Here is a 25916-nt window from a genome sequence, read left to right on the forward strand (position 1 = left end):
AAGGCGCATATCTCAAAAGGAGACGGAGCTATCAAAAAGTGGTCAACTACAAAAATGTAGCTCTAGGCGTGTTCTATAACATATCCAAAAATTACAAGGATTGGGCAACTTTGTAGACCATGACGGACTCTCAAAATTGGAAAATGTCCATCATATCCGTTGTAGTTTGTAGGCAAAGGAAATTGACACAGGACGTGTTGTTGCGAGATTATGAAATTAAAACGCGCTAAAGGCGCACCAGCAATTCATATTTCTGTCTACGCCGGCTGAGTGCTATCTGGATCACTTAAGTCTCTCGAATGGCAAAAACGCGTCTCCGAAAACCCGAAAACTCCAAAAACCCATAAAATCCATCAAAAAACTTTATTCCATTTTCAAATATATCTGATACCATATGGTGTCGAAATGGCTGTACCGTAATACATGGGTCTCGACACGACGGGCGTCGCAATCACTGGCGTCGCCATCATCGGAGACGCCACCACTGCTGGAGCCATCATTGGAGAGGCGACGACCATCGGAGCAGGTGCCATCATTGGAGTGACTACGGTAGGGACTACGGTAGGTACGTATGTCTGGAAGAACAGTCATAGTGTTTTGGGGCACGCGTCGCGGTCGCGGCGCGTGCGTCATTGCTCTTGCTCCGAGGAGAGACTGTTACCGGTTGATAGATGTTTCCGGCCCACATGTTCTTGGTTAATAGTAGAGTGTTAGTAGAGAGCGTATTGAATACTGAATTTACTTTCATTTTCTCGATTTTACATTGACATTTTTATCCGAAAGATAAGATCTAATAGGAAAAAGGTCAAGGAAGAAATGACGTGTAAAATGACTTTTTATGACAGCCGAAATTTGGTCAAGTTTAGGTAAGTACCACGGGACACCTAGGTGTCCTAGATATTCAAATTTTTGATATGTTGTAGAACAGACCTAGGGCTACATTTTTGTAATTGACCACTTTTTGATAGCTCTTTACGCTTTCGAGATATGAACGCTCAAAGTTAGCCGCCGCAGAGAAGGCGTACCTTACCCTCGTTCTCCTGATACCTAACTTTAAAGGCGCATAGCTCAAAAACTTGAAGAGCTATCAAAAAGTAGTCAACTACAAAAATGTAGCCCTTGGTTCGTTCAATAACATATCAAAAAACTGAAAACATGGGATCATTACTTGGCCCGTGCCATAGCATCCCCACTTTCGCCAAAAGAATCAAAAATAATTTGGACCACCTGGGGGTCGAACCCCCAATGCAAATTTCCCAGTCAGACTCGTTCCCAGGTACACCAAAGGGGCGAAGGCGCGGCCGCGACCCAGAGGATTGTGATAACTCTTCCCTCGTCGCCACCTCGCCGCCGCCGCTTTCCACCTTCTCAAATTCACCAGGAATGGCGCAACCGGTAACAACGCTGACCACCAATCTACCATCCAAGGTTCAATTCTTTCTCCTCATCATTATTTTTTTCTTTCTTTAAGGAGTACGGTAAAATATCGGATTTGGGTTTCACTTCATCAGAACCGTCAGAAACATTCACGTGTTTTTCAATTTTTCGCATTTTTCGAAAAAATTAAAAATAAATAAACTTTTACGCTTTTATTCTGACGTTCCCGACCCCAGAGATCTTATCTCATTAGAAAATGTCAATGTGTCTTCCTCAAATTCTAATAGAAATCAGTATTCAACTCTTCAATCTCTCTCTCTACTAACCCCCCTCTCGTCCTCTACTAACCGTCAACATGTGGTCCGGAGCATTCTTGGGAACCCCGGTAAGTGGCGACCGCGACGCAACCGCAACGCTTCCACCAAAACTTTTGTAACTTTCAGCAATACGCGCCAGCCGTCGTGCCAGTCGTCCAGCCAGCCGTCGCTCCGATGGTCGTCGCATCTCCAGTCATGGCAACTCCAGTTGTGGCAACTCCTGTCGTTCAAACTACCGTAATCGCCCAACCGATGTACCATGGAACCGCCATCTCGACACCATATGGTATCAGATATATTTGAAAATGGAATAAAGTTCTCATGGATTTTATGGGTTTTTTTTGGGGTTTTTGGGGCGGATGAGGTGTCTTTGGCGCGTTTAGCTATTTGACAGGCTGCCAAAAATTCATGCTTTTGAGATATGCGTTTTTGAAGATTGTAGAACGACTCGAGGTAGCGGCTAACTTTGAGGCCTTATATCATGAAAGCTTGAAAATGAGGAGGTTCTCACAAATCTTAAAATGCCAAAACGTTAATACGGCAATTTTCCTAGTTTAATGATTCCAGTGGAGCGCCCTTGCATAATAAAAGTTTTCCCACACTTTACTCAGACAGAATCAAGCTTCTTGCTGTGGAATCATTAGATAAAATGCGCTAAAGGCGCACCAGCTATTCTTAATTCTCAAGGATTTTGAGAAATAACGAGTTTTCAATTTTTCCAAATTTTTGAAAAATAAGCGGAAAAGGAAAGCCCCTTCTGGAATCTGGACTAGTTTCATCATGTTCTAAGGTTTTGACATGATATAGAACAAGATAAGAGCTACGTTTTTGTAGTTGCCACTTTCTTGATGACTCCTCCCACTTTTGAGGTAAATGCGCCTTTAAAAAACAGTTTTTTTTTTCAACTTTCGAAGAAAAAAATTGAACGGCTTTTTCGAAGCGCGCACGGCCTCCAGCGAAGGCCCTCTCGATTCAAACAAAAAAGCGGGAAAACGCCATTTTTCAGTGGAGCGCGTTTGCGGTTTCAGCTTTTTTCAGCCGCTATTTTTAATTTTCTCGTCGTTTTAACAATGAATTATGTGTTTTAATGCAAATTTTTTTCACTTTTTTTGTTAAAATAATGATTATATGGGATGGCTGTTTCTATTTATTTTTTTCCGTTTATGAATTTTGTAAATTCTTCGATATACAGGCCAGAACATCAAAGTTTTACAGAAAGAAGTACGTTTCACTCAAACAACAAGCCATAGCGACTACTACGATGACTAATGAGGCAATAAAAGGTAAGAAACGAAGACAAACATTCGATTTTTCGCTAAATGAACAGTTTTTTTTGTTTTTTTACATTTTATTTAGTAAAAAAAGCATTTTTCTAGAGAACTCTACGGTAAACTGGCTTTCTCGGTCTTGTCAACGACACCAGATGTTCAAATTTTGATGGATTCTTCATATTTTTTCAGACAGGTCCATTTTTCCATTATGTGTCTTTCCGTTTTTTCTAATGTCGTAATTGAGGATGAACATTTTACAGAAACAATTCGCTCACCGGAACGAGTCAGAAAGGGTCACTTCTCCCTAGAACCATCTCCTCTCGGCACCGCAACATCTACATTTCTTTCTTTGTTTCCCTTTTTTCACAATAAAATTTGATTTCTCTATTTTTCTCTTACGATTTCTCAGTTAATGTACATTTGGATGACATCGACTTCTGAATCAGACGCAATACTGCGAAACTAAACGAAATTTACAAACGAATATCACTTTTCGCTTCACAAATGAACAACACGCATATTTTTATTCCAAAAAATATCGAAAATCAGATTTTTTTTGCAATTTTTAATTCAAAACGTATTTCTTATGATTATACTGCTAGAATTATGATGAAAATCTTTCTTTCCTATCGTAAAACGATATTTTTCAAGTAAAAAACTTGGTCTGAAAAAAAATTAAATTTAAATTTTTGTGCTTCGCGCCAAAATGCCGTTGAGCGCGATTGCATCACTTTTTATCGAGAGGGCCTTCGCTGGAGGCCGTGAGCGCGTTCTAATGACAGTATTGTTCTTTTCTCATTATTTTGAGCTTTTGGTATGTTATAGATCAAAAGTGGCTCTATATTTTTGTAGTTGACAACTTTTTGATAGCTCCGTCCACTTTTGAGATATGCGTCTTTAAAGATAGCATACAGCCTCTAATAAGTTAGGGCGTCTAGACTTTGTTTTTATCTCAAACGTGGGCGGAGCTATCAAAAAGTTGTCAACTACAAAAATGTAGCTCTAAACTGTTTCTATAACATACTAAAAGCTTGAATAGGTAGCCTTAAAAATTTTAAAAACTGACCGTTTTTAAAATCTGGGTTTTTCCATTCCCCTGAAAGTGTGACCCAATACTAACACAAATTTCCAGTCATACCTACCTATTCAAGTACATTTCTTTTCCCTCCATAAGATATCAAGTGTTTACACTTCTCCCAAACCATCCATAAGTTTTCGATGTCTTCGTTTTCTTCGTCTTTCTTTTCCATAAATAAGTATATTCATCGCATAGTCAACATATATTCCTGTATGAAACAGGGGGGAGAGAGAGACCAATCATTTTTACGACCTTTGTGTGATCCATATCAAATCCGAATCGGCTATCCGCCGCCCTCGCTTTTTAGATATCTTTTTATGTCACCTCCCTTCTTTTTTTACAAATATGCCTTTGGGTTCCTAGGCCACCATTTTTTCTATTTTCAAATGATGGCCTAGGAAATCCAAGAGAAAGTTAGGCCATTACGTTTTTTTGGTTTTTTTGTTGGTTTTTTGACAGAGTTGGCCTAACTTTTTTAGGTTCCGGATTCTAGGTCACCGAATTCTACGTTGAATGGTGGCCTAGAAACCCAATGCTTGAGGAAGTTAGGCCATCAGCGGTTTTTTTGCTTTTGGACAAAAAACACCAGATTTTTGAATGGCCTAAAAATCCAATCTTTTAAAAGTAATGCCGCTTGAAATTATGGGTTTTCAAACCGAAAAAACGTGAAAAATTAGAAAAATTAGTTGGCCAAAAATTCTTGGAATTTTTAAATTTTTAAAAATTTTGTTTTAAAAATTTTGTATTTTATGAACTTTCATAAAAATTTATGGCTCCGCCCTTTTGAGAACACTATTTTTGCGCCAATAACTTTTACGCCTCATACTGCTTTTACAGGTTCATGCACTCTGCGAGACGTAAGCGCCGCAACGAACATATTTTTAATTTTTTTCCGAGTTGCGTTGCGTGCGCGTCGCGGTTTATACTGTAAGATACGACAAAAATAAACGTTTTTTGGCACCGTGCCAACCGTTTTGCGATGGATCGCGTTTCCGTGACCGTACGCTTCGCACAATTGTGAGACCATAAAAAATCTCCCCTTATCACCCAATCAATTTCATTTCCGTGTGTAAATGAACACACAAGAAGAGGGGAACAAATCAGTTGATTGTAAATTCTACGATACGCTCGATTGGCACTTTCGATTAGGCCAATGAACGAGTTTTTTTATGTGTAGAAATGCCAATCTCTTCTCACTTTTCTTTTCTTTTTTACTACGGTTCCAAGAAGGAAATGATAAGAAATAGAATCTGGCGCGCCTTTTGGCGCGAGGAGGAGACTCGAGGAACATCAAAGAGGTCAACGCCCTTTGACCTTAATCAAGAAGTGTGAGCGAGTGGTGGAGTGGTGACACAGGTGAACCGCTGGGAATCCTATATGTGAAAGTGCCAGAATAGGATCCTATGTGTGTCCCTAAATGAAAAGTGGATCGCGCGTGTGCCGCATATGTGTGGTCGTCTTTTCTGTGTACTGGCAGCGCGTGCACCCATATAGCATCCATATACGTTCCATATATGGTCCATATTTGAGGGTGGCGGCCGGCCGCCGCAACGACACTCCGGAATTACACGTGGGCGTGTTGTTTACCGTAAATCGACGCGGCATTTTTTTCTATAAGTCCGGGCCCATTTTCTCCGTTTCTCGAAGTTTTTCACCTATTTTTTTCATTCTTTTTGCACAAAACAGATAATGGCAAACTTCAAAAATAAAAATAAATCTATTCAAACTTGCGGAAACTTATTTTTTAATACAAAAATTGTTATTTTCTCAAGAAACTAGAATTTTAAGTTTTTGTTGAGAAGTTTGGGTCTGATGTTCCGCTTCACTTCGGTATGATAAGAAATTATATTTTTTTCAGGTGGATTTAAAGGTAAGAAGGTAAGTATTTGTCTTACCGAAGTAAAGTCAAAATACCGGACTTCGAATTTCATCGACGGGTATTATTTTCTTTCAGAGCTCAAAGAAAAGCTTGAGAATCAATTATTGTGTTATAACCACCAAGCTAACATAAGATTTTTGTAGGAAATCGTGTGTGATTTTCAATTCTTTTTTTTTGAAGTATTGCCATTATCTGTTTAAAAAGGGAAAGAACTTCGAGAAAAAAGGAGAAAATATACAAGTCCGAGAAATGGGAAGTGAACAAGTTGGAAAAAAGAAAAAGTGAAACAACATGATAACACTACATACCAATCACAACAATGAATTAGGCGTTTCTAGTGTTTCATACACAATAATCAACCAAATGCGATTGGTAGAATTAATGCTGATTATGCTATCCATATACGTTCCATATCCGCTCCACGTTCTCGGCCGACCGCGCGGGGATCCATATGGACACAAATAAGGCCCAACCCTCATTCTTTTTAGCCGCATATACGCCACCGCGCGGTTCCATATGTGTTCCCCAGCGGTTCACCTGTGGAAGGAGTCAGGCCGGCGGGTGAGATGTCCGGGGTTCGGTTTTTCCAGGTGTGCAAACTTTTTTTGTTTTTTTTTGTTTTTCAATTTCCTCCATTTTTCCCCATTTTCCCCCATTACTCCACCCGAATAAGGAACTACTGTCAAGTGGTGGCCACTTGTTCTTCTGACACCAAATTCCTTTCATTCTCAAGGTTTACGTAACACGTAAATCTACCTAAAATAATTTGTGTAGATCTGTAGATCAAATCTCTACTAGCCACAAATGAAATGGAAGCATGCGCTTACACATAAAGGTGTAAAAGGGTACGAACATTCCGATCTAAGTCATCACTGTTCACAATTTTTTTTTCAAAGCTGTAAATAGTTTTGAAGGTTAAAGGTGTAAGCTGATCACTAAACGCGCTCTATGGGGATTGTAGATCGTAAAATAGTCATCGGAACACAACGCATAATCAATGATTGGATTACATTATTCTACCTGATGTATTGCGTCTAGACTAGAAAAAATTTTTTGCAACATTTTTTTCCACAAAATCCCAAAAATCGAGCTCCACGAGGGAACCGTTCTACCTTTATCACCACCCTGTGGTCCTCTACTTTCAATGCGCGTCGTGGCTCAGCGGGTTGCGTTTTTGCCCGGCGCGCCTAGCGGAGTATGGGTTTGGGGTTCGACCCCCACCCCCGACCAAACTTTTTTTTTTCTTTTTTTTCAACTTTTTTTCATGATGATATGTAGATCAAACCATTGTTTCGAAACAAAAATCATTGTTTGTTTTAAAACCACCCCATCCTCCTCGTCTCCGCTACTTTCCGCCGCGGCGGAGACCATACGTCACCGTGGAATTCTCGGAGGAAAAGAAGGGGGAGAAGAAGCATCCCTCTAATCAGTCAAAGGACAGCTATCAATGTAGCCGATCGATAGCCGCCGTCGCCTTCTCCTTCTTTTTGTGATAAGCTTCTTCTTCTTCTTCTCCAACATCCCGTATCTCGTCTATCATCACAACTAACACACACATCTTCTTTCTCTTTATTCTCATTTTCCGAAAATGTCTCTTTCTCCTTATTTTATTTCATTTTTTCAACATTTTCAAGAATTTCATAGTTCTCAATCCCAGACTGGCGCACCTTAGGCGCGCCGTGAAGTTACTGGTAACACCGCGCAGATCTACCCCCTCCGGTTCGCATTTCGAGAACGTTGGTGTGGCCGAGTGGTCTATGGCGGCGCCGCGTGGTGCAGGTTCGATTTTTTCTGAAGGAAATCTCTTTTTTCTTTTTTTATTATTTGAAAATGTAGATACGGTTTCAGATTTTTATCTATTTCTTTTTCTATCTTCTTTAGATTCTTCTTCTTTAGCTTCTCCCTTGTTGCGTAACCCAGATGCCTATCTTTGAGTGACAGGAGAGCCTTTTCCAAAATTCCTTCTTTTTGCAAGGACACCCACCACTCCCTTCCTTCAGGTGTGGGTGTCCAGCTATAATTTACTAGCATAACAATGAGATCTCCTCCTCCGTTTTCTTTTTTTTGCTTCTTTGGTGGTCACTAATCCGACAGTTACTCGTCGTCCAGTTTTACGACACTTTGTCTGTCCGCCCTTCTTCCGATAATTAGGAGGATTGACGTGGCACATTGTTACGTCGTCGTTACTGTCATCAATTCGTTTTTTTTGTGTCGGTGAGAAGTCTAAGAAAAGATCGTCATCTTTATTATCCCTTCAAATTGAGGTTGAAAACCTGTCCGAGAAAAGATAAAGGTTTTTTGGAAATTCTGTTAATTCAATGATTACGAGATGTTGAATCGTAGATCATCATTTTTTGTTGTTCGTGATTTGTTAGACGGGCTAAACGGGAGAGTTAGGCTATGAAAAGTATACCGTTGGAATCGTTACAAAAAACAAAAAATAATAGGGGTAGGTCGGAATCGAACTTTGGTCGCTAGTTTGGTAGTGAGCGCTGTTACCAGTTGAGCTATCGGGGCAAAGGAAAGAGTGCGGCGGTCAGGGTGGTGATAACAGTGATGGTGGTGGCGGGTTGCCACCACCTTCGCCGGCGCGACGCTCCTCAGCCGGCATAGCTCAGGCGGTGCGCAATGGGTCAGGGGTTCGATTCCCGGAGTGGCATAAACCGCGAAAATACTTTGTCTAATTTTTTTTGCTAATGTTTTTCGGCATACTCAAGACAAACCTAATCTATTTAGAAAGAAAAATCCCCAATTAGTTGTTTTCCTTACCAATGTCACTTTCCCTTTTCCCCATCATTTACCCATCACAAAAACATCTGCCCCCATCTCACAAGCTCCTTTTTTGACCGACAGTTTGAATGGGCTTCAGATGGCCTCGAACACCTCCCACACCTGTCCAATGCCATATTGCTCCTCCGATTCCCTCAAATTCCATTGGCAACAACTTTCACTAATTCGGTGTATCCCCCTCCTCCTCCGCTTACTTTCCATTTTCTTTAGACGTCACTCATTTACACTTTTTGCGAATGTTACGCCAGTAGGCTCCGCCCCCGTTGTGAAAAATGGTAAGTGGGGGCATTCATTTTGAAAGAAGACATACATATACAACTTGATGTCTCTTTTTTAGCCACTCGAAAATCTCGGTTCCCCCCGTATTCATCGATTCGTCCGCGTATCGGCTTCTTCTTCTTTTTTCGTCTCCATTTGTATCCCTTCCACTACTTGAACACAAAAAAACGAATGATCCTGTCATCATTTATCTCACTGATTAATTGGTTGATATGCCTTTCCACGATAGTTTCCTTCCTTATATCCCTTTTGAAGGCCATAAAATCTTATAAAAATGTTATAAAATTGGTTAGACTTGCTTGTCATAAAAAGCAAAAAAAATTTGCGATATGTGGGGGTCGAACCATGGATGCTATTTTACTGGCCTGTCTTCTTACCAGGTAGACTAATGGTGCAGAGATGGAGGCGCGATGGCGATGGTTATGATAACTGTGGCAGCAGCTAGAGGTGGCGAGCCACCACCACCACCACCCTTATCTCCACCCTCGCCGCCGCCCCTTCGCCTCCGCCTCCATGGTGTACCCGGTAACAACTCAGTCCACCAAACTACCAACCAGGGTTCAATTCCCACCACCCTTTATTATTTTTTGTTTTTTGTAACGATTCCAACGGTATACTTTTCATAGCCTAACTCTCTCGTTTAGCCCGGCTAACACAAATCACGAACAAAAGATAGTGAAATAGGATATCATTCGAAAGAAGGCTAACTTTTCTCTCAATCTCTGATAAACATTTCACTTTCATTCTTCTTCTTTTTCTGGTCGCTTATCCATTGATAGTGAGAGATCGACTAATGAATCCGGGTTACTTGGCAGTTAACATTTTCCCTTTTTTTCGAAATTTTTCCATTTTCAATTGAGATTCCGTATATTTCAAGGCTAGTTGGTTACGGTCAACTGATTCTGAGATGTCTACTAAGGGTAAATTAGTAAGTAAGTCATTTCCCAATTGAATTATTGTCTCAAATCTGAGAAGATAATTACAGAGGGGGGAGGGGTAATTAAGGAAATCGTAGAATTTTTAGATTAGCCGCTATGCTGTACATATGGTCATACTGCTCAGTCAATTTTGAAAAAAATTGAATTTTCCAAAATTTTCCAAAAATGACCAATTTTGACACCAGACCACGTTGTTTAATGACGCCAAGTTGTTTCAAGTTTAAATTTATTTTGTAGATCAAATCTAGATCTTCATTTTTGTAGTTGACATTTTTTTGATAGCTCTGCACAATTTTGAGATATGCGTCTTTAAAGTAAGGTTACTGTACCCACATGTGGAGAGGGGGAGATTTAGCATCTCGCTTTAAAAGCGCATATCTCAAAAGTGGGCGGAGCTATTAAAAAGTTGTCAACTACAAAAATGTAGCCCTGTTTTAGTTCTATAACATATCCAAAAACCAAAAATGTGAGACAAGTGCTAACACTGTCACTAGCCTATCAAAATCATCAATTTTCCACTTTTTTGGAAAAAACTTTTTTCAACCATGTTTATCCCAAAAGCTAGTAAAGCTATTTAAAAACTGTTACTTGAAAAATTTTGCCCAAAACTTATACTATAACATATCCTAAAACCGTGAAATGTGACACAAGTCCTGTCATCCTAAAAGAGCTTCAAAATTTCCTTTAAAAACCTTTTTTCATTTTCATTATTCAAAGCCTCGTATCTCGAAACCTAGAATAGCTATCAAAAAACTACAAACTACGAAAATGGAGCTCTATTTGTAATCTACACAATCAATATAAAACTAGAAAACTGTGACATGATCCGACGCCATGACACCTCTCCAAAGCCCCCCCCCCCCCCTATTTTAGTGCACTCTCTCGCCCCCTACCCCCTAAACTTTGAGCCGTTATATCTCGAAAGCGTGAATAGCTATCAAAAAGTTGTCAACTACAAAAATGAACGTCTGAGTTTGCTCTACACAGCCCATATAAAATGTTTGACAAAAAACTGTGAGACGGCTAAAATGAAGCTTTCCAATTAGTTCGTCTTCTAATGTCTAGATGATCCTTCAAACACTTGTAACAATGTTTCATAACCAGTCACAACACACACACTCTTTTCATCTCATTATCAATAAATAAGCAATCCCCTTTTTCATTTCTTCCCTCCTGTCTCTCTCTATGCAATCTGGTTGATTCATTTGCCATCCCTCAACCGGCCTCCCACTTTTCGATGAGGCAATCATTCCCCCTCCTCCTCCTTAATTTCTTCGTCTTCCATTATTTTGACCTACAAATCAATTTTCAGGTTGATGAGCGAATAATCAAAAGAAACTTAGAAATTCCCTATGCGATACCTGTGCAAGTCGATCCTTCTCGCAGTGCACACGATAGTGTTGGTGTGCTCTGCGGAGGAGAAGTTCGCTCTGCTCCATGTCAGTGCACACGATGCACAATCACTACATCTCATTAAACAACTTCAATTGAATGATTATAAATATGATGTGAGTTTGAAAACAAAAATTTGAAGGTCAACTTCTAAGCGATTTCTTGAACTTCTGTTAGATCTTACCATTTAAAATTTTTATATCATCGTGTAGATCAACTCTCGGTCTACATATTTGCAATTGAAAACTTTTTGATAGCTCTTTACGCTAATGAGATATAACCGTTCAAAGTTAACCAGCGAGGGAGCGTGCGAAAAGAGAAGGGTGTCTAGCTTCCAGGTCCTCAACTTTAAAGACGCATATCTCAAAATCGTGAAGAGCTATCAAAAAGTTGTCAACTAGAAAAATGTAGCCCTATTTTTGTTCTACAAAACTATATAAAAAGTTTGAAATTGAACATAGTGACGCCTCACAGAAACGTTTCAAAGTTGGCAAATTTTTCAATTTTTTTTCAGCTCGACTTTTGGAAATCTCCATCCTCAATCTCGGACAAAGCGGATATAATGGTGAAACGTGGGAAGGCTGAACGAATGCTCCGTCAGATTCTATCGTTTGCAAATGTGACTGTGTCGATGTCGGTTCCCGATGTGGAAAAGTTAGTTTTCTCGAGTTATATGACTTGGAACTTTGTTAAAAACCACTAAAATCCCATAAGAGATATACCATCGTGTTGGTCAAAAAAAGCAAAAAAGAATAGCATCCAGTGAGAATCGAACCCTGGATGCTAGCTTGGCGGTCAGACTCCTTACCAGGTAGGCTAGGAGGGAGAGGAGACGAGCGCCGAGGCGAGTGTGGTGATAAACGTGGCCGCAACCAGTGGTAGCGAGCTGCCACTACCAACATCCTTATCACCACCCTCTTCGCCGCGCCACCTCTTTCACCTCATGGCGCAACTGGTAACAACGATGACTACAAAACTACCTATCCGGGTTCGATTCCCACTACTCGATATTTTTTTTGCTTTCTTTTCTGATTATGACTACACCTTCAAAATGCGTTTTTCAGACTTATAATGCGAAACGAGAGAAGTACATCCAAATCTCCACAGAGTTACTTCTCAAAATGGCTTCACGATGACCCGATTCTAGACAGTGAACGTATGTTTGGAGCTCTAACATCCCCCATACCTCTGATAATTTATTTTCTTTTTTTAGCCGACCTAGATCTCTCGCGAGTTGGTACCCTGAAAAAAGCAAAGTACCCATTCGGAGACTATGCGTCATACGCGGATATGGTGAAATACATGAGAACAATCGAGTTTTACTATCCACGAATCGCGAAAATCGTTCGAATCGGTGCGACTCACGAGGGGAAACCGATTGAGGGATTGAGGATCGGAGCCAGGAGTTCACACAAGAAAAGAGCAGTTTGGGTGGATGGAAATATTCATGCGAGAGAGTGGGCCAGTAGTCATACGGCTCTGTATTTTATTAATCAGGTAAGACACTTTAGCCGGTAATCCCACTTTCAGATTTTTATTTTCCAAAAAAAAGTGGGAAACTTTGTGATCCTGTAACGCCGCCCCAGTATGTCTGAGATATTCAAATTTATATGGATTTTGTAGATCGAGAATAAGGCTACATTTTTGTAGTTGACAACTTTTTGATAGCTTTTTAGCTTTATTAAATTTGCAGTTTTGAAAAATGTTATTTTTTCATTTTTCTCAAATCTTCAAAAAACTCACCTAAATTAGGATCCCGCATTGGGGTCTGGACTGATCTCAGTTGTGTGAGCTTTTGATACGTTATAGAACAACTTTAGGGCTACATTTTTGTAACTGACAACTTTTTGATAGCTATTCACGCTTTTGAGATACGCGCCTTTTTCATGACAGGTTTCATGAAATGTATACCAAGTTTAAGAGCCCGTTACGGTACCAAGAACTGCACTGGGGTACTTAAATTTATACTCACTGTGTAGATCAAATCTAGATCCTCATTTTTGCAGTTGACTACTTTTTGATAGCTATTCACGCTTTTGAGATACGCGTCTTTAAAGACTGCAACCTAGATGCAGCGAGAGTGAGAGAGGGGAAGAGACGCAGAGAAGCGAGATGCCCTCCTCTTTTCGCATGCTCTCTCGGCGCCTAACATTATATCTCAAAAACGTGAACAGCTATCAAAAAACTACAAACTACAAAAATATAGCTCTATTTTTGATCTACACAATCCATATAAATTTGGAGCTAATTTCCTTCAATTTTCCTTGTTTCAGCTCGTCTCAGAATACGGCAAAGACCCTCTCATCACCAACTACATCGACACTCTCGACTTCTACATCGTCCCCTGTTTGAACCCAGACGGTTACGAGTACACGCGAACCTCTCCGATTCCCACAGTCCGTCTCTGGCGTAAAAATCGGTCTCCAGAAGTTTGTCGACCATCTCTCTGGGGTGGAGAGAAGTGTTGTCAAGGTGTCGATTTGAATCGTAACTTCCGATTCCATTGGGCTGAAAGGGGTTCCTCCTATGAGCCGTGCTCCAACATCTATCACGGAGAAGAGGTCTTCAGTGAGCCCGAGACGAAGGCTATCCGGAATTTTTTGGATCGACCGGATATGAAGGATAGACTAGACGCATTTGTTACTTTGCACTCGTATGCTCAGCTATGGATCTATCCGTATAGTCACGAAGAGCAGAATTATCCAGAAGATATTGGAGAGCTCAGAAAGACTGCGAGAAAAGCAATTAATCGATTATCGAGGGTGTATGGAACGAATTATCGAATGGGCACCGGTGCGGACACTTTGTGTGAGTTTGATGAGAAAGCAAAAGAGAATTGAGGACGATGGGTGTCGAACCAGCGTCGTTAGTTTTGTAGTCAACATTGTTACCAATTGCGCCATGGGGGGTGGAAAAGTGGTGCGACGAGGAGGGTGGTGATAAGGGTGGTGGTGGCGCGACTCGTCACCTCTGGCTGCCGCCACCCTTATCACAACCCTCGAGTCTCCGCCTTCTCCCTCGCCCTCATAGCCTACCTGGTAAGGAGTCTGACCGCGAAACTAGCATCTAGGGTTCGATTCCCACTGGATGCTATTCTTTTTTGCTTTTTTTGACGAGCACGATAGTATATATATCATATGGGATTTGAGTGGTTTTTTACGAAGTTTCCGAGCTCTCCATGCATAAAGCTCGATGAAAATTCTAGGGATTTTGAGATATACAATTAGTAAAGGCTTTTTCTATAACCCCTGAAAATTTTTTCAGTGACCGTGGCCTAGAATCCCAAACTCGGCCATCAAAACCACAATTCTTATTTTTCAGCTCCGGCCGCCGGTGGATCCGACGATTGGGCGAAATCAGCGTTGGCTGTCAAATATGTCTACCTGATTGAGCTCCGCCCACAAATGGAGTGTAAGTATTTCGCTGAGCATCGACTCAATCTAGAACACATTTACAGTATCCAACGGCTTCATTCTCCACAAAAAAGAGTTGATCCCAACAGCCGTGGAAACATTCGAAGGATTCCGAGAAGTCGTTGACGCTGTGTTGACACTTAACAATTCCACGTCATCTGCTTCTGGAGCTTCTTCTGGAGCATCGACGACGCGAAAGACTATCTCGGATTTGCAGATGAGAAAGCAGCAATGTAAGTTTTGTAAATTGATCAACTTTGACACATTGTAACTTTTTAATGAGATGTGCTAAATTTTCAAATTTATATTCATCGTGTAGATCAAAGATAGGGCTACATTTTTGTAGTTTGTAGTTTTTGATAGCCCCGCCCACTTTTGAGATATGCGCCTTTAAAGATAGGCGGCCCAGAGCCGAGGAGTTGGGGATGCAAGAGACGCAGAGAAGCTAGACGCCATCCTCTTTCCGCACGCTTTCTCGCCCCCTAACTTTGAGGGCGCATATCTTGAAAGTGGGCGGAGCTATCAAAAAACTAGAAACTACAAAAATATAGTTCTATTTTTGATCTACACAACTAATATAAAATCGGAGAGCTGTGATATCAACTGACGTCATGACGCCTCTCCAAAGTTGGTTCACTTTTCCTTTTTCACAACTTTCAAAGCCTCATATCTCGAAACCAAGAATCGCTATCGCAAAACTACAAACTACAAAAATGTAGCTCTAGTTTTGATCTACACAACCAACCTTTTCCAGACCGCATGCGACTCCTTGCTTCCCAAGCAGCAACCACCAAAAGTACACAGACCTCTAGGGTGACCACAACGACAGCAAAACGGACGACGACTACTTCAGAAGTTACAAGTGAAGGTAACGCGCCGCAGGTGCCCCAGACATTCCCGATTTGTTTCCAGCCACCAAACCAACCCGCCACTTCGACCGCTTCACTGCCGACCCCAATTCCACCACTCGAGCCCGCCCAACGCCTCCGATGGCTCCGCCCATAATGTCAACGTCCACCCAGAATTCTGAATTCTCCACGACGTCAGAGGATTCTGAAGTCGTGCCGACGTCTTCAATCGCTTCACAAGCGACGACGAGATTCGGATTCTTCACGGCCACAAAACCATCGGCGTTCCTTGACCCAGAGTGTAGGGATATGAGGTAATATTTTTATTCATTTACATGACATTAGTTTGGATCATTTGGATAGGGAGTTTATGAGTTGCAAAACTAGGTAAAAAGAAAATTGACGCATGCGGACTCGAACCCCCGACCTACAGAACGTGGGTCAAAAACGCAAACCGCTGAGCCATTTGGCCACACAAGTAAGCTGAGGCGGGAGGTGGTGATAAGAGTTGTCTCCCTTGCCGCCTGCGGCGGTGCCACCACAGCCCCCACCTTTTTCTTCAAGACTCCCCGTGGTGCACCTGGTAACGAGTCTGGTCACCAAAAAATCCACCTGGGTTCAATTCCTTCCCCCGCTATTAGTTTTTGTTTTTTCTTCTGATTACACTGATATATTTAGTTTTGCTTCTAAGCGCTTCTAAACCCCAAAATCAATTATTCAAAAAAAAAAAGTTACGAAATGACCTAGTCAGATTTTCGAAAACTTTTTTAATAAACATTTTTTTCAGATACTCTTGCGGCTTCTGGCTGAAAAACAACAAGCAAGTTTGCGAGGAGCAGCAATCGTTCATGCGCGCTCAATGCGCCTATACCTGTAAATTCTGCACATCGTTCATCAAACGTCACTAATTATTTCCCCAATTTTTTGATTTTTTTGGAAACTTTGACTATGCATCTGATCTCTTAACTTATTAGTACATCTTCTAGTTTGAAATAAATTATGATTGTCCAGAGAACTAGTATCTGAAAGTGAAACGGCGCCAAATTTTTCGGGCTGGCGTGCCTTCGACGCGGTTTTGTTTCTTGAAAATTACGCTCAAAATGATCGTAAATCCCGACTTTTACTTTTCAGAGAATCTGGGTTATTTTCATCAGACTTGTCAAAAATCGGGCCGGCCCGGGCCGAGATTTTTCTTGAGTTCGGCCCGGGCGGGCCGGGCCGGGCCGAAATTTTTCTTGATTTCAAAAAATGGGAACCCGTTTTTACCAAATTTTATTTAAAATTTTTCAGAAAATAAGAGTAAAAATGCTTAAATTATCATACATATTCACATTTTTCCTAAAATTTCCAAAAAAAAATCAAAAACTCAAAATGTTTCAAAAGAGCCGGACCGGGCCGGGCCGGGCCGGGCCGAGATTTTTCCTGAGTTTGGCCCGGCGGCCCGGGCCAAAATTTTTCCTGATTTCGGCCCGGCCCGGCCCGGCCCGTGACAAGTCTGATTTTCATGTTATTCGGAAAATGAGATTCGAATCGTCTGGGGCGCGCTCAGCGCTTTTTAAGCCGAAAATACGTTTTCTGGTATTCGGAATCTTCGAATATCGCGCATTAACATGCCCAAAAAAGCGAAAAACTTGAAAAATTCGCCGAAAAATAGCAAAAACCACGAAATTTGAACGGGGAACTAACTTTTTCAAAGTTTGGATTTCTAGCCCACCAACTTATTTTTTCGATATTATACCCATTTGAAAGCTCTTTTCAAGCCGAATTCATTTTTTTCAGTCTCCTAGTCTAATTTTGTGATTTTAAGCCATTTTTGACAGGAGGACTAGTCTTCTAGTGAAATAAATTATGATTGTCTGCACGAGAACTTAATTGCTTAATTATACCAACAATCATGCAAGCTATACACATTAGAAACGAGGAGGCACTAGGGGGAAAAGGGGAAAATACAACAAAAAAAATTTTGTCCAAAATATAAAAACGTTAAGCCATAAAAAAGGTGGGAATAATGGATAAATTACAATGATTGAACACGCTTCTCCTGTGCGTCCATCTCGGCACGAACTGGCGCTGGGAGATCTTCGCCGACTTGTTCCTCGAGGAACTTGCGAATCTCCGAAGCGTCCTGTTTCCAGTAGTCAGCTGGCACCGACATCAACTCATCCCAATTGACATTGCCAAGTCCCTCCAAATTGATGGATCCCTTCGCTGGCACCGTTCCGATTGGGGTCTCCACACCGATATCAGTCTCGCCGTCGAGTCTTCTGATGATCCAGTCGATGACGCGGATGTTGTCTCCGAATCCTGGCCACAAGAATTTGTTATTTCCATCCTTACGGAACCAATTGACATGGTAGATCTTTGGCATCTTTCTCGAGTCGGTCTTCAGATCCAACCAGTGTTGAAGGTACTTTCCAAAGTTGTATCCCATGAATGGACGCATCGCCATCGGATCGTGCATCACTGTCTTTCCGGTGAACTCGGCGGCGGCGGTGGCCTCCGACTTGAGACAAGAACCGGTGAAGACTCCGTGCTCCCATGAGTTGGTCTCGTAGATGAGTGGAACTCCTTGTGGACGACGTCCTCCGAAGATGATCGCCTCGATTGGCACTCCTTGTGGTGATTCCCAATCGGGATGGATGATTGGGCATTGGTTGGCTGGCGCGGCGAAGCGGCTGGAAATTAGCAGTTTTGTGAAAATAACAGTTGTAATGCACTTCGAAATCAAAACTCGTTGTTTTTAAATTGCAGATTCCGATACTTCAGAGAATTCTCGGAAACTTTAATTATTGGCGCATATGCCGAAAATCGCGTATTCCTGACTCAAAACTAGGGCTCCGGGACATTTCGCAGCTAGACGTTTCGCAGCCAGACGTTTCGCAGCCGAGACGTTTCGCAGCCAGACGTTTCGCAGCCGTGAGCTCGACAGCCTCAAGTGGACCGTTTTTTCAGTGATAACTTGACTTTTTCAGATAATTAATTGTTTGAGAAGTTATATAGAACATTTTTTGTGATTTTGAATAAGGGGACCACGAGAAATTTTGCCCAAAAAACCACAAAAAAACTTTTGTTGAAAAATATGAAAAAATAGGTTTTTCTCGTAGAAGTAGTGGTTTTCGTCATTTTCTGAAACTGAACTTTCTGTTTGTACGTAAATTTCTCGTGGTCCCCTTATTCAAAATCACAAAAAATTTACGTACAAACAGAAAGTTCAGTTTCAGAAAATGACGAAAACCACTACTTCTACGAGAAAAACCTATTTTTTCATATTTTTCAACAAAAGTTTTTTTGTGGTTTTTTGGGCAAAATTTCTCGTGGTCCCCTTATTCAAAATCACAAAAAATGTTCTATATAACTTCTCAAACAATTAATTATCTGAAAAAGTCAAGTTATCACTGAAAAAACGGTCCACTTGAGGCTGTGGAGCTCACGGCTGCGAAACGTCTCGGCTGCGAAACGTCTGGCTGCGAAACGTCTGGCTGCGAAACGTCTGGCTGCGAAACGTCTGGCTGCGAAATGTCTGGCTGCGAAACGTCTGGCTGCGAAATGTCTCGGCTGCGAAACGTCTAGCTGCGAAATGTCCCGGAGCCAAAACTAGCTTTGGTGGAAGAGTTTATCACGCGCGGTTTTGTGGTCCTCTCGCTTAATTCTTCGTTTTCTCATCTTTTCCAACAATATTTCGTAGTTTTTCCAATTTCTATCGAGAAGGAATAGAAAAAACACGGAAATGGATAGGAAACGGTGAGGAAACTGAGTTTGTGACTCAAAATCGCATCAAATTTCGACTTTTTGGGTTAAAATCCATCGATTATCGACTTTTTTGGCTTAAAATCCGTCAAAGTTCGATTTTTCCCGAAAATTGGTATATAAGCTATCGAGATATTGAGGATATCATTTCTGGATTTAGAATCAGCAAAATGTTAACAGGAATCAAGTTATAGCTCCGCGAAGAATGTCACACCTTAATACTTGCCAGCCGAGCTAATCAGGGTCAGAAACATGGCTAAGTTAGAAAAAATCGGTGAACAAAAAAGAAAAAAATCACTATTTTTTGCGTATTTTCCAGATTTTCGATCCAAAAGGTAAAAAAACGATGTGAAAATTTGACGAAAATTCATAAATTTTCGAATATTTTAACAGATTCCCCCGGTTTTCTTTCTATATTTTGCTAATTTTCAGTGCATTCCTCGATCAAACTCACGAATTAGGATGAGCAGCGACTCCTGGCTCTCCAATATGCCATTTCTCTCCCAACCACGTGGTAATATCCACATTCTTATCCTTAATCTCATCCTCAAGTCCTTCCCAGAAATACTCCCCGTTGGCTGTCTCAGCGACATTCGTGAAGATTGAGTTCTTCTGGAAAGTGGCGACAGCCATTGGATTTGTTTTGTTGGAAGTTCCTGGAGCGACTCCGAAGAATCCGGCTTCTGGATTGATAGCATAGAGACGTCCGTCCTCTCCGAACTTCATCCACGCGATATCATCTCCAACACATCGGACTTTCCATCCTGGCAAAGTTGGCTCCAACATCGCCAAGTTGGTTTTTCCGCAAGCGGATGGGAACGCGGCGGCGATGAAGTGTTCACGACCGCATGGGCGGGTGACACCCATGATGAGCATGTGTTCGGCCATCCATCCCTCGTCTTTGGCAATGTTTGAGGCGATACGGAGAGCGAAACACTTCTTTCCGAGCAGAGAGTTTCCACCGTATCCCGAACCGAACGACCAGATCTCACGCTCTGGTGGACGGTGGGCGATGAGAACGCGCTCTGGGTTACATGGCCAGTGGTTGATGACACGTTCTGGAAATATGGGCGGTGTTTAGGAAAAGGAAGATGTTGGCAAGCGCGCTCTACCGAAATTTGGACAGCAAACTTCTTCAGAATGGTCTCGCCACGAAAAAGCAAAACCAAGAAAAAATTCCCACCAAAACCGTCTGAAACTGCTGTAATCATAATCAGCTCACCGAGACGCTTCGAATGAGTATAATCATGACTTGAATCGGATCAATTTGAACATTTTCGAGTTCTTTGCGCCTTTAAACCAAGGATTACTGTAGTTTTCGTGGCGGGACTCGTTTGTAACCGAATCTGGTCGTGATTATACTCATTCGAAGCGTGAAATTGATTATAGCGGTTTCAGACGAATTTGAGGTTGTTTTGGTGGAATTTTTTTCATTTTTCACAAGTTTTTGCATGTTGAAAGGTCTCGGTACTCAAACGTCCCGGAAGACCGTACGATTCGCTTTTTCGCGACGAGACCATTAAAAATCCGTTAAAGTCGATTTACGAGTGTAAATCTAGTCTATTCGGTAGAGCGCTATTCCATCAAAGTCTCACTAACGTTTGACTGGACGTGGAAGTCCGACCGAATGGATGCATCTGACAAAGTCTTGATTTCCAAGAGCATCCCAAACACTGTTGTTGACACGTGTCATAATTCTCATCGAGAGAACGACGTAGTTAGAGTCAGTCAACTGAATTCCAATCTTCGACAATGGTCCACCGACTGGTCCCATCGAGAACGGAATGACGTACATGATACGTCCAGCCATACATCCCGGGAAGCGGGTGTCCAACTCGGTGGCGAGATCCTCTGGCGCCAACCAGTGTCCCATAATCGGTTCGACACCTTCCTTGGTATGTGTGACAGTGTCATACTTGTTCTTGGTGACCATCCATGTCTTCGACTCGACACGCGCAACGTCCTTTGGATCCGTACGACAGATGTAATTGTTCTCGTAGGCCTCGAGTTTCGAGAGCATTCCACGCTCGATGAGTTTGTCGATGAGCTCATCCGCCTCGTGTTGTGATCCGTCGCAGATGAAGATTCCACGTGGACGCATCAACTCCGCCTTCTCGGCGATGAAACGTTGCACTTTTGCGGGCAGAAGATGGAAGTCTCCCTGGAAAAATGGAAGAATTTAGTTTTTAGATTTCAGAAACACTTCAAAACTGTCTTCTCCGCAATTTCAAGCGCATAAAATTGACTTGAAATAGGTCAAGAATGTGGAATGATAGTACAGGAGTGCAGAAAGATGACACTTTTGAACAAGGACGGATTAGTACTAGGTTGCAAAGTGTCTCGGTTGCTAACGATCACGAAATCGTGTATATTCAGTCAAATCGTTTAGAAATAGCTGAAAATCGGTTACATGTCCCGAATTTGTTTGTGACAGTCGGAAATTAGCAAAAATCGGTGAAAATTTTCAAAAAAAAAACGACATTTTTCAGTCAAATTTGACTTTTTGACAGATTTTGAGCATACTTGACCACCGGAACGATGGAATTCTCTTTCATAGAAAATCCATCGTTCTGGTTGACCATTATGCTTCAATTTTGATGAACATCGGTCAAAAAGTCAAATTTGACAGAAAAATGCTGCATTTTTGAAAATTTTCACAGATTTTTGCCAAATTTACAACTGTCGAAAGCAAAGCAACCAATTTTCAGCTATTTTTTGAACGATTTAACTGAAAACTCACGATTTCGTGATCGTTAGCAACCGGGACACTTCGCAACCTAGTACTAATCCGTCCTTTTTCAAAACCATCATCTTTCTACACCCCTGTACTATCCTCTGCACTTTTTGTTGTCTCTTTCCATACCATCCCAACAAGGTCACTCAGAACCAAAGTTCAAATTTAATTCTCTCATGTTTTTGCAGTCGGTGACAAACATTACACCGCCAAACTAAAAAAAAATCGTATCATTTGAACATTCTCCCATTTCAATGCTATTCGAAACCGGTTATTTTGTTGCACGCAGGCAAAGAAATTGTTTATTATTTCGATTTCTCTCTCTCTCATCGTGTCATCTTCTCATCGACGGATCGATTGACCGGCGGGGGCACTGACTTGTCATCAAGAGAGGACACCAACTGCTCTGGGCTCAACACGCAAAGAGTTGTGGCCGATTGCACGGAGGCAGACACAAGTTTCAATAACGGATGAGTTGCAAACAACGACACGTGTAGATATAGATAGAGAGGGATTGAGGGACAGGAGATGCGATGGACTGCACTGTGGTCAGAGGATTGTTTGATTTTGAGAGAGAAAATTCGAAGAGCAATTGCGCTATATTGAGAAGATTCTGGTAGACTAGACAGCATTACGACAACTCAAGTTTGCGGAATATCATCGAATAACCGACATTTTCGAAAAACATTTTTCATCTATTGGACTATAGAACTTTAGAACGAGCTAAGCTTCCTTTAAGAAAAGTTCATTTTCAGCCTTAATATAGTTCTGGTGGTGGCCGAACTTTTGCAATGTTGGGTTTCTGGGCCACCTACGAAGAATCGGTCAAAAATCATCATTTTTACTCATTTCACCGACTGAAAACGCCCAATTTTCAGTCGAACTCATGAAAACGCTGGGAAACTCGTAGAAACTGCAAAATACAGATTTTGCAGCTTTTCGTGACTTTCGGACCTTCGAATGTTTTCAAACGGTTCGGGGACACGCTGAAACCGAGAAATTCCAAAATCGCAATGCCTGGGGCACCTGTGAGCTGTAAGCCGTCGAAATCGGAACATTGAAAATCGGAAAACTTCCATTAGTACAGTTTCGTTATATCTCGGTTACAAAACCACACAGATTCCGAAATTATCGGTCTCTCTGGGACTCCGAGTCCAAAAATCAGTTGTCACTTTGACAATTTTCGGCCAAAAATCATCTCGATATGATAATTTGAACATACCTAGTTTCAGACGATGGGAACCTATTAGCTCTGCACAGTTCTTGCAACTGTGCCCCAACGAAATCTCTCAATCTCGCACGCAATTCGGTAAAGCGCGGTTGTAAGAAGCGTGTCGTGCTTATACTCGACACGGATGATACTGTAAGTAGAAATGTGCTCAATTCTAATCTACCCGATTTCCACAAAACTCTGTTTTCCTCAAAGATTATTATTTCCAAAGACAAAGCTTCTTTTTGTTGTTTACCAGGTTTCCGCATTTCCCCGAGAGCCTACGTTTTTTGGTTTTCTTGTTGCTTCTCTCCTCACAAGGGCCCTCCACTTCTTCCCATTTTTCTCACACAACGGAAAAAAAGCCACTTTCCAATTCAAACGAGTTGTTTTTCTCTACACACTTTCTCTCCCTCTCTCTCTCGAAATCTCTTCTGGAATATTCTATGGTCCCTGGTGCCCTCCGCACACACATCCCAACGAAATAGAAAAGTCACCCCACGTGGTGAGGAGACTTCACGTACTTTGCGCCTTCGAGAAAACCCCCTAATTGTCAGTCTCGTGGTGGTGTGTGATATGTGTTATCACCAAGTGATAAGCGATCATTCTGCGTAACCAGAGAGGAGAGAGAGTGATTCTAGAAAACTGATCGCTCTTTTGGCCTTCTCGGGCGGGACAGTACGTCGGCAACAGGTGGTTTGTTTATTGTGAAAAAGAAGAGAAAGGAGACGAAACGAATGGAAACAATCTCATTAGCAAATATTTGTTTCATTGTGTTTTACTGCCAAAAAGAATCGAAATTGGCAGGAATTGGGAAAAAGAATTTTCTCTTTCAGATCTTCTAATAGTGAGATTTTCAGGCACCGACTTCTAGGAAGCCTCGAATCGCTAAATATCAATAGTGTCTGGATGTCAAATCGTGACGAGACCCTGATTTGGGAGAGATTTTCCAGAAACTATGTCAGAACCGATTGGATTGCATCTAGTAAGCCGAGAATCGCTCAATTTCTTGTTTCTAGGGCAAAATCGTTGGAAAACACGATTTTCAGATTTTCAGCCGATATAGAGGTCTAAATACCTTATAAATCGCCTAGAAGACCAATGAGAATGTTCAGATCGTGGCGAGAACCATCTTGCGCTTCGAAACTGAAGCCAAGATGCTGAAATCCCCGCTAATAAGGCGGAGTAAGACTTCAAAGTACGCTGATTTCGAAAATCAAAGACTTATTTAACTTCTAAAGAACTCAAACCAACTTTTGAGAACTTTTCAAGGGTAATATATCTCGATTTCCTCAATTCTCAAGGAATACGTGCTCAGAGGCATTCGTTTCCCTGAAGTATATCGGAATTCCGCTGGAATCATCTATCAGCTCGGGGCTAAGTTCTTACAACTGCGCACCACCGAAATGCCCTTGAGAAATGTCTATTTTTCTCTGAGTCTCTCAATTTCGCACACTATTTTCTCGCGGTTTCGGTAGAGCGCGGTTGTAAGGAGCGTGTCGTGCTAATATTCTATCCCAAAAACAACCAGATCTGATTCGGAAGACTCTAATACTCGGTCAAATCGCGCTGAAACACAAGATCTGTCATATTTCCAGCGGCACGGCCTCCAGCGGAAAATATGCTTTTCTAGGAAAAATGAGTTCGATTTTTGCTCTTTTCGAGTCCCCCAGACAACGAAATCCACGATTTCCCAGTCAAAACCCACTTATTACGCCTAAAACTGCGGTCATTGATGCCTTCTTCTTGTACTTTCCACCCTCCTTATCAAATTGTTTGTCTTCTACCTTATCAGGAGATTGTCGGGACCGATTGTCAACAATTTCACTTTCCCCCCATCTGAAATTGCCATTTTCATTGCTATTTACCTTGAGAATCGGCACGTGTCCAAGACGCTTCATGACGACCTCATTGACGACGTAGAACGCGTCTTCGGAGATCTGACGAAGCGACGCATTCGCGGCTCCGGTGTTCTAAAAGTTAATTAGGGTAACCAGGGTAATTAAGTGGTTAGCTAATTACCTTGTAAGGAGTAAGGAAGTTTGGATCGACCGACATTTTCTCTCTAAAAACCTTCGGAAAGAATACTTTCTGTTGGTGTGAAATGAGAAGAAAGGAGAGGAAGGCAGGGGGTATCAGTGGCCGCTCACTTCAATAGGAGAGAGATGGCCCCGAAGAGACGCAGAGACGTTGTGTGAAGAGAGCACACGGAATGAAGAGACGCAGTCGATTCCTGGTCACCAGATCGAATCTCTCTCGGTCTCTCGCTTCGAGTCAGACTCCGCCCACTTTTTGTGTGTGTTGTTTTTGAACGATGATGTTCAATGTGTGTTGTATAAGAAGAAGAAGAAGGTGCTCGAGGTGGTGTGACTGTAAGAATACGAGGGATAATGATGTCATGAGGGCAAATTTATATCAAGGACAAATAAAATGAGTGTTTTGGAGGCGACTGGTGAGCGTTCATTGAACCAGTGCTTCAAGGGCGCTATGGGAGTTGGGGCACTAAAATTTTCGGATTTTTAGGCAAATTTTTGGCTAAAGGTGTGGGGCTGAAGGCGTGGGAGAGACGCTTTTTAGGTTAGTTATGTGTTGAATGACATAAAATTTAGATTTTTGAGCGAAAATTGTTGAAATTTTGGCTGA

At 41.7% G+C, this 25916-nt stretch overlaps 4 protein-coding genes across 4 annotated transcripts; 2 read left to right on the top strand and 2 right to left on the bottom strand.

The window, feature by feature from the left end:
• Positions 1–374: 374 nt before the first annotated feature.
• On the bottom strand, positions 375–1881 carry GCK72_000389 (uncharacterized protein; the record flags this gene model as incomplete). Its single annotated transcript, XM_053722462.1, has 2 exons — positions 375–575; positions 1726–1881. The coding sequence occupies 2 exons, from the start codon at positions 1879–1881 to the stop codon at positions 375–377; spliced, it is 357 nt and encodes a 118-aa protein (XP_053591107.1).
• On the top strand, positions 1733–1997 carry GCK72_000390 (uncharacterized protein; the record flags this gene model as incomplete). Its single annotated transcript, XM_053722463.1, has 2 exons — positions 1733–1762; positions 1821–1997. 2 exons carry the CDS (start codon positions 1733–1735, stop codon positions 1995–1997), a joined length of 207 nt encoding a protein of 68 aa, XP_053591108.1.
• A 9284-nt stretch (positions 1998–11281) lies between these two features.
• GCK72_000391 (uncharacterized protein) lies at positions 11282–18124 on the top strand (the record flags this gene model as incomplete). The annotated part of the gene is made up of 11 exons (XM_053722464.1): positions 11282–11437; positions 11836–11975; positions 12386–12477; positions 12535–12818; positions 13595–14129; positions 14643–14732; positions 14779–14967; positions 15489–15602; positions 15647–15896; positions 16370–16455; positions 17718–18124. 11 exons carry the CDS (start codon positions 11282–11284, stop codon positions 18122–18124), a joined length of 2343 nt encoding a protein of 780 aa, XP_053591109.1.
• Positions 17600–25331, bottom strand: GCK72_000392 (uncharacterized protein; the record flags this gene model as incomplete). The annotated part of the gene is made up of 5 exons (XM_003095524.2): positions 17600–18257; positions 19784–20387; positions 20929–21490; positions 25142–25246; positions 25296–25331. The coding sequence occupies 5 exons, from the start codon at positions 25329–25331 to the stop codon at positions 17600–17602; spliced, it is 1965 nt and encodes a 654-aa protein (XP_003095572.1).
• Positions 25332–25916: the final 585 nt, after the last annotated feature.

Source organism: Caenorhabditis remanei, chromosome I (genome assembly GCF_010183535.1).
Source record: "Caenorhabditis remanei strain PX506 chromosome I, whole genome shotgun sequence".
In the NCBI taxonomy this organism is placed as follows: domain Eukaryota; kingdom Metazoa; phylum Nematoda; class Chromadorea; order Rhabditida; family Rhabditidae; genus Caenorhabditis; species Caenorhabditis remanei.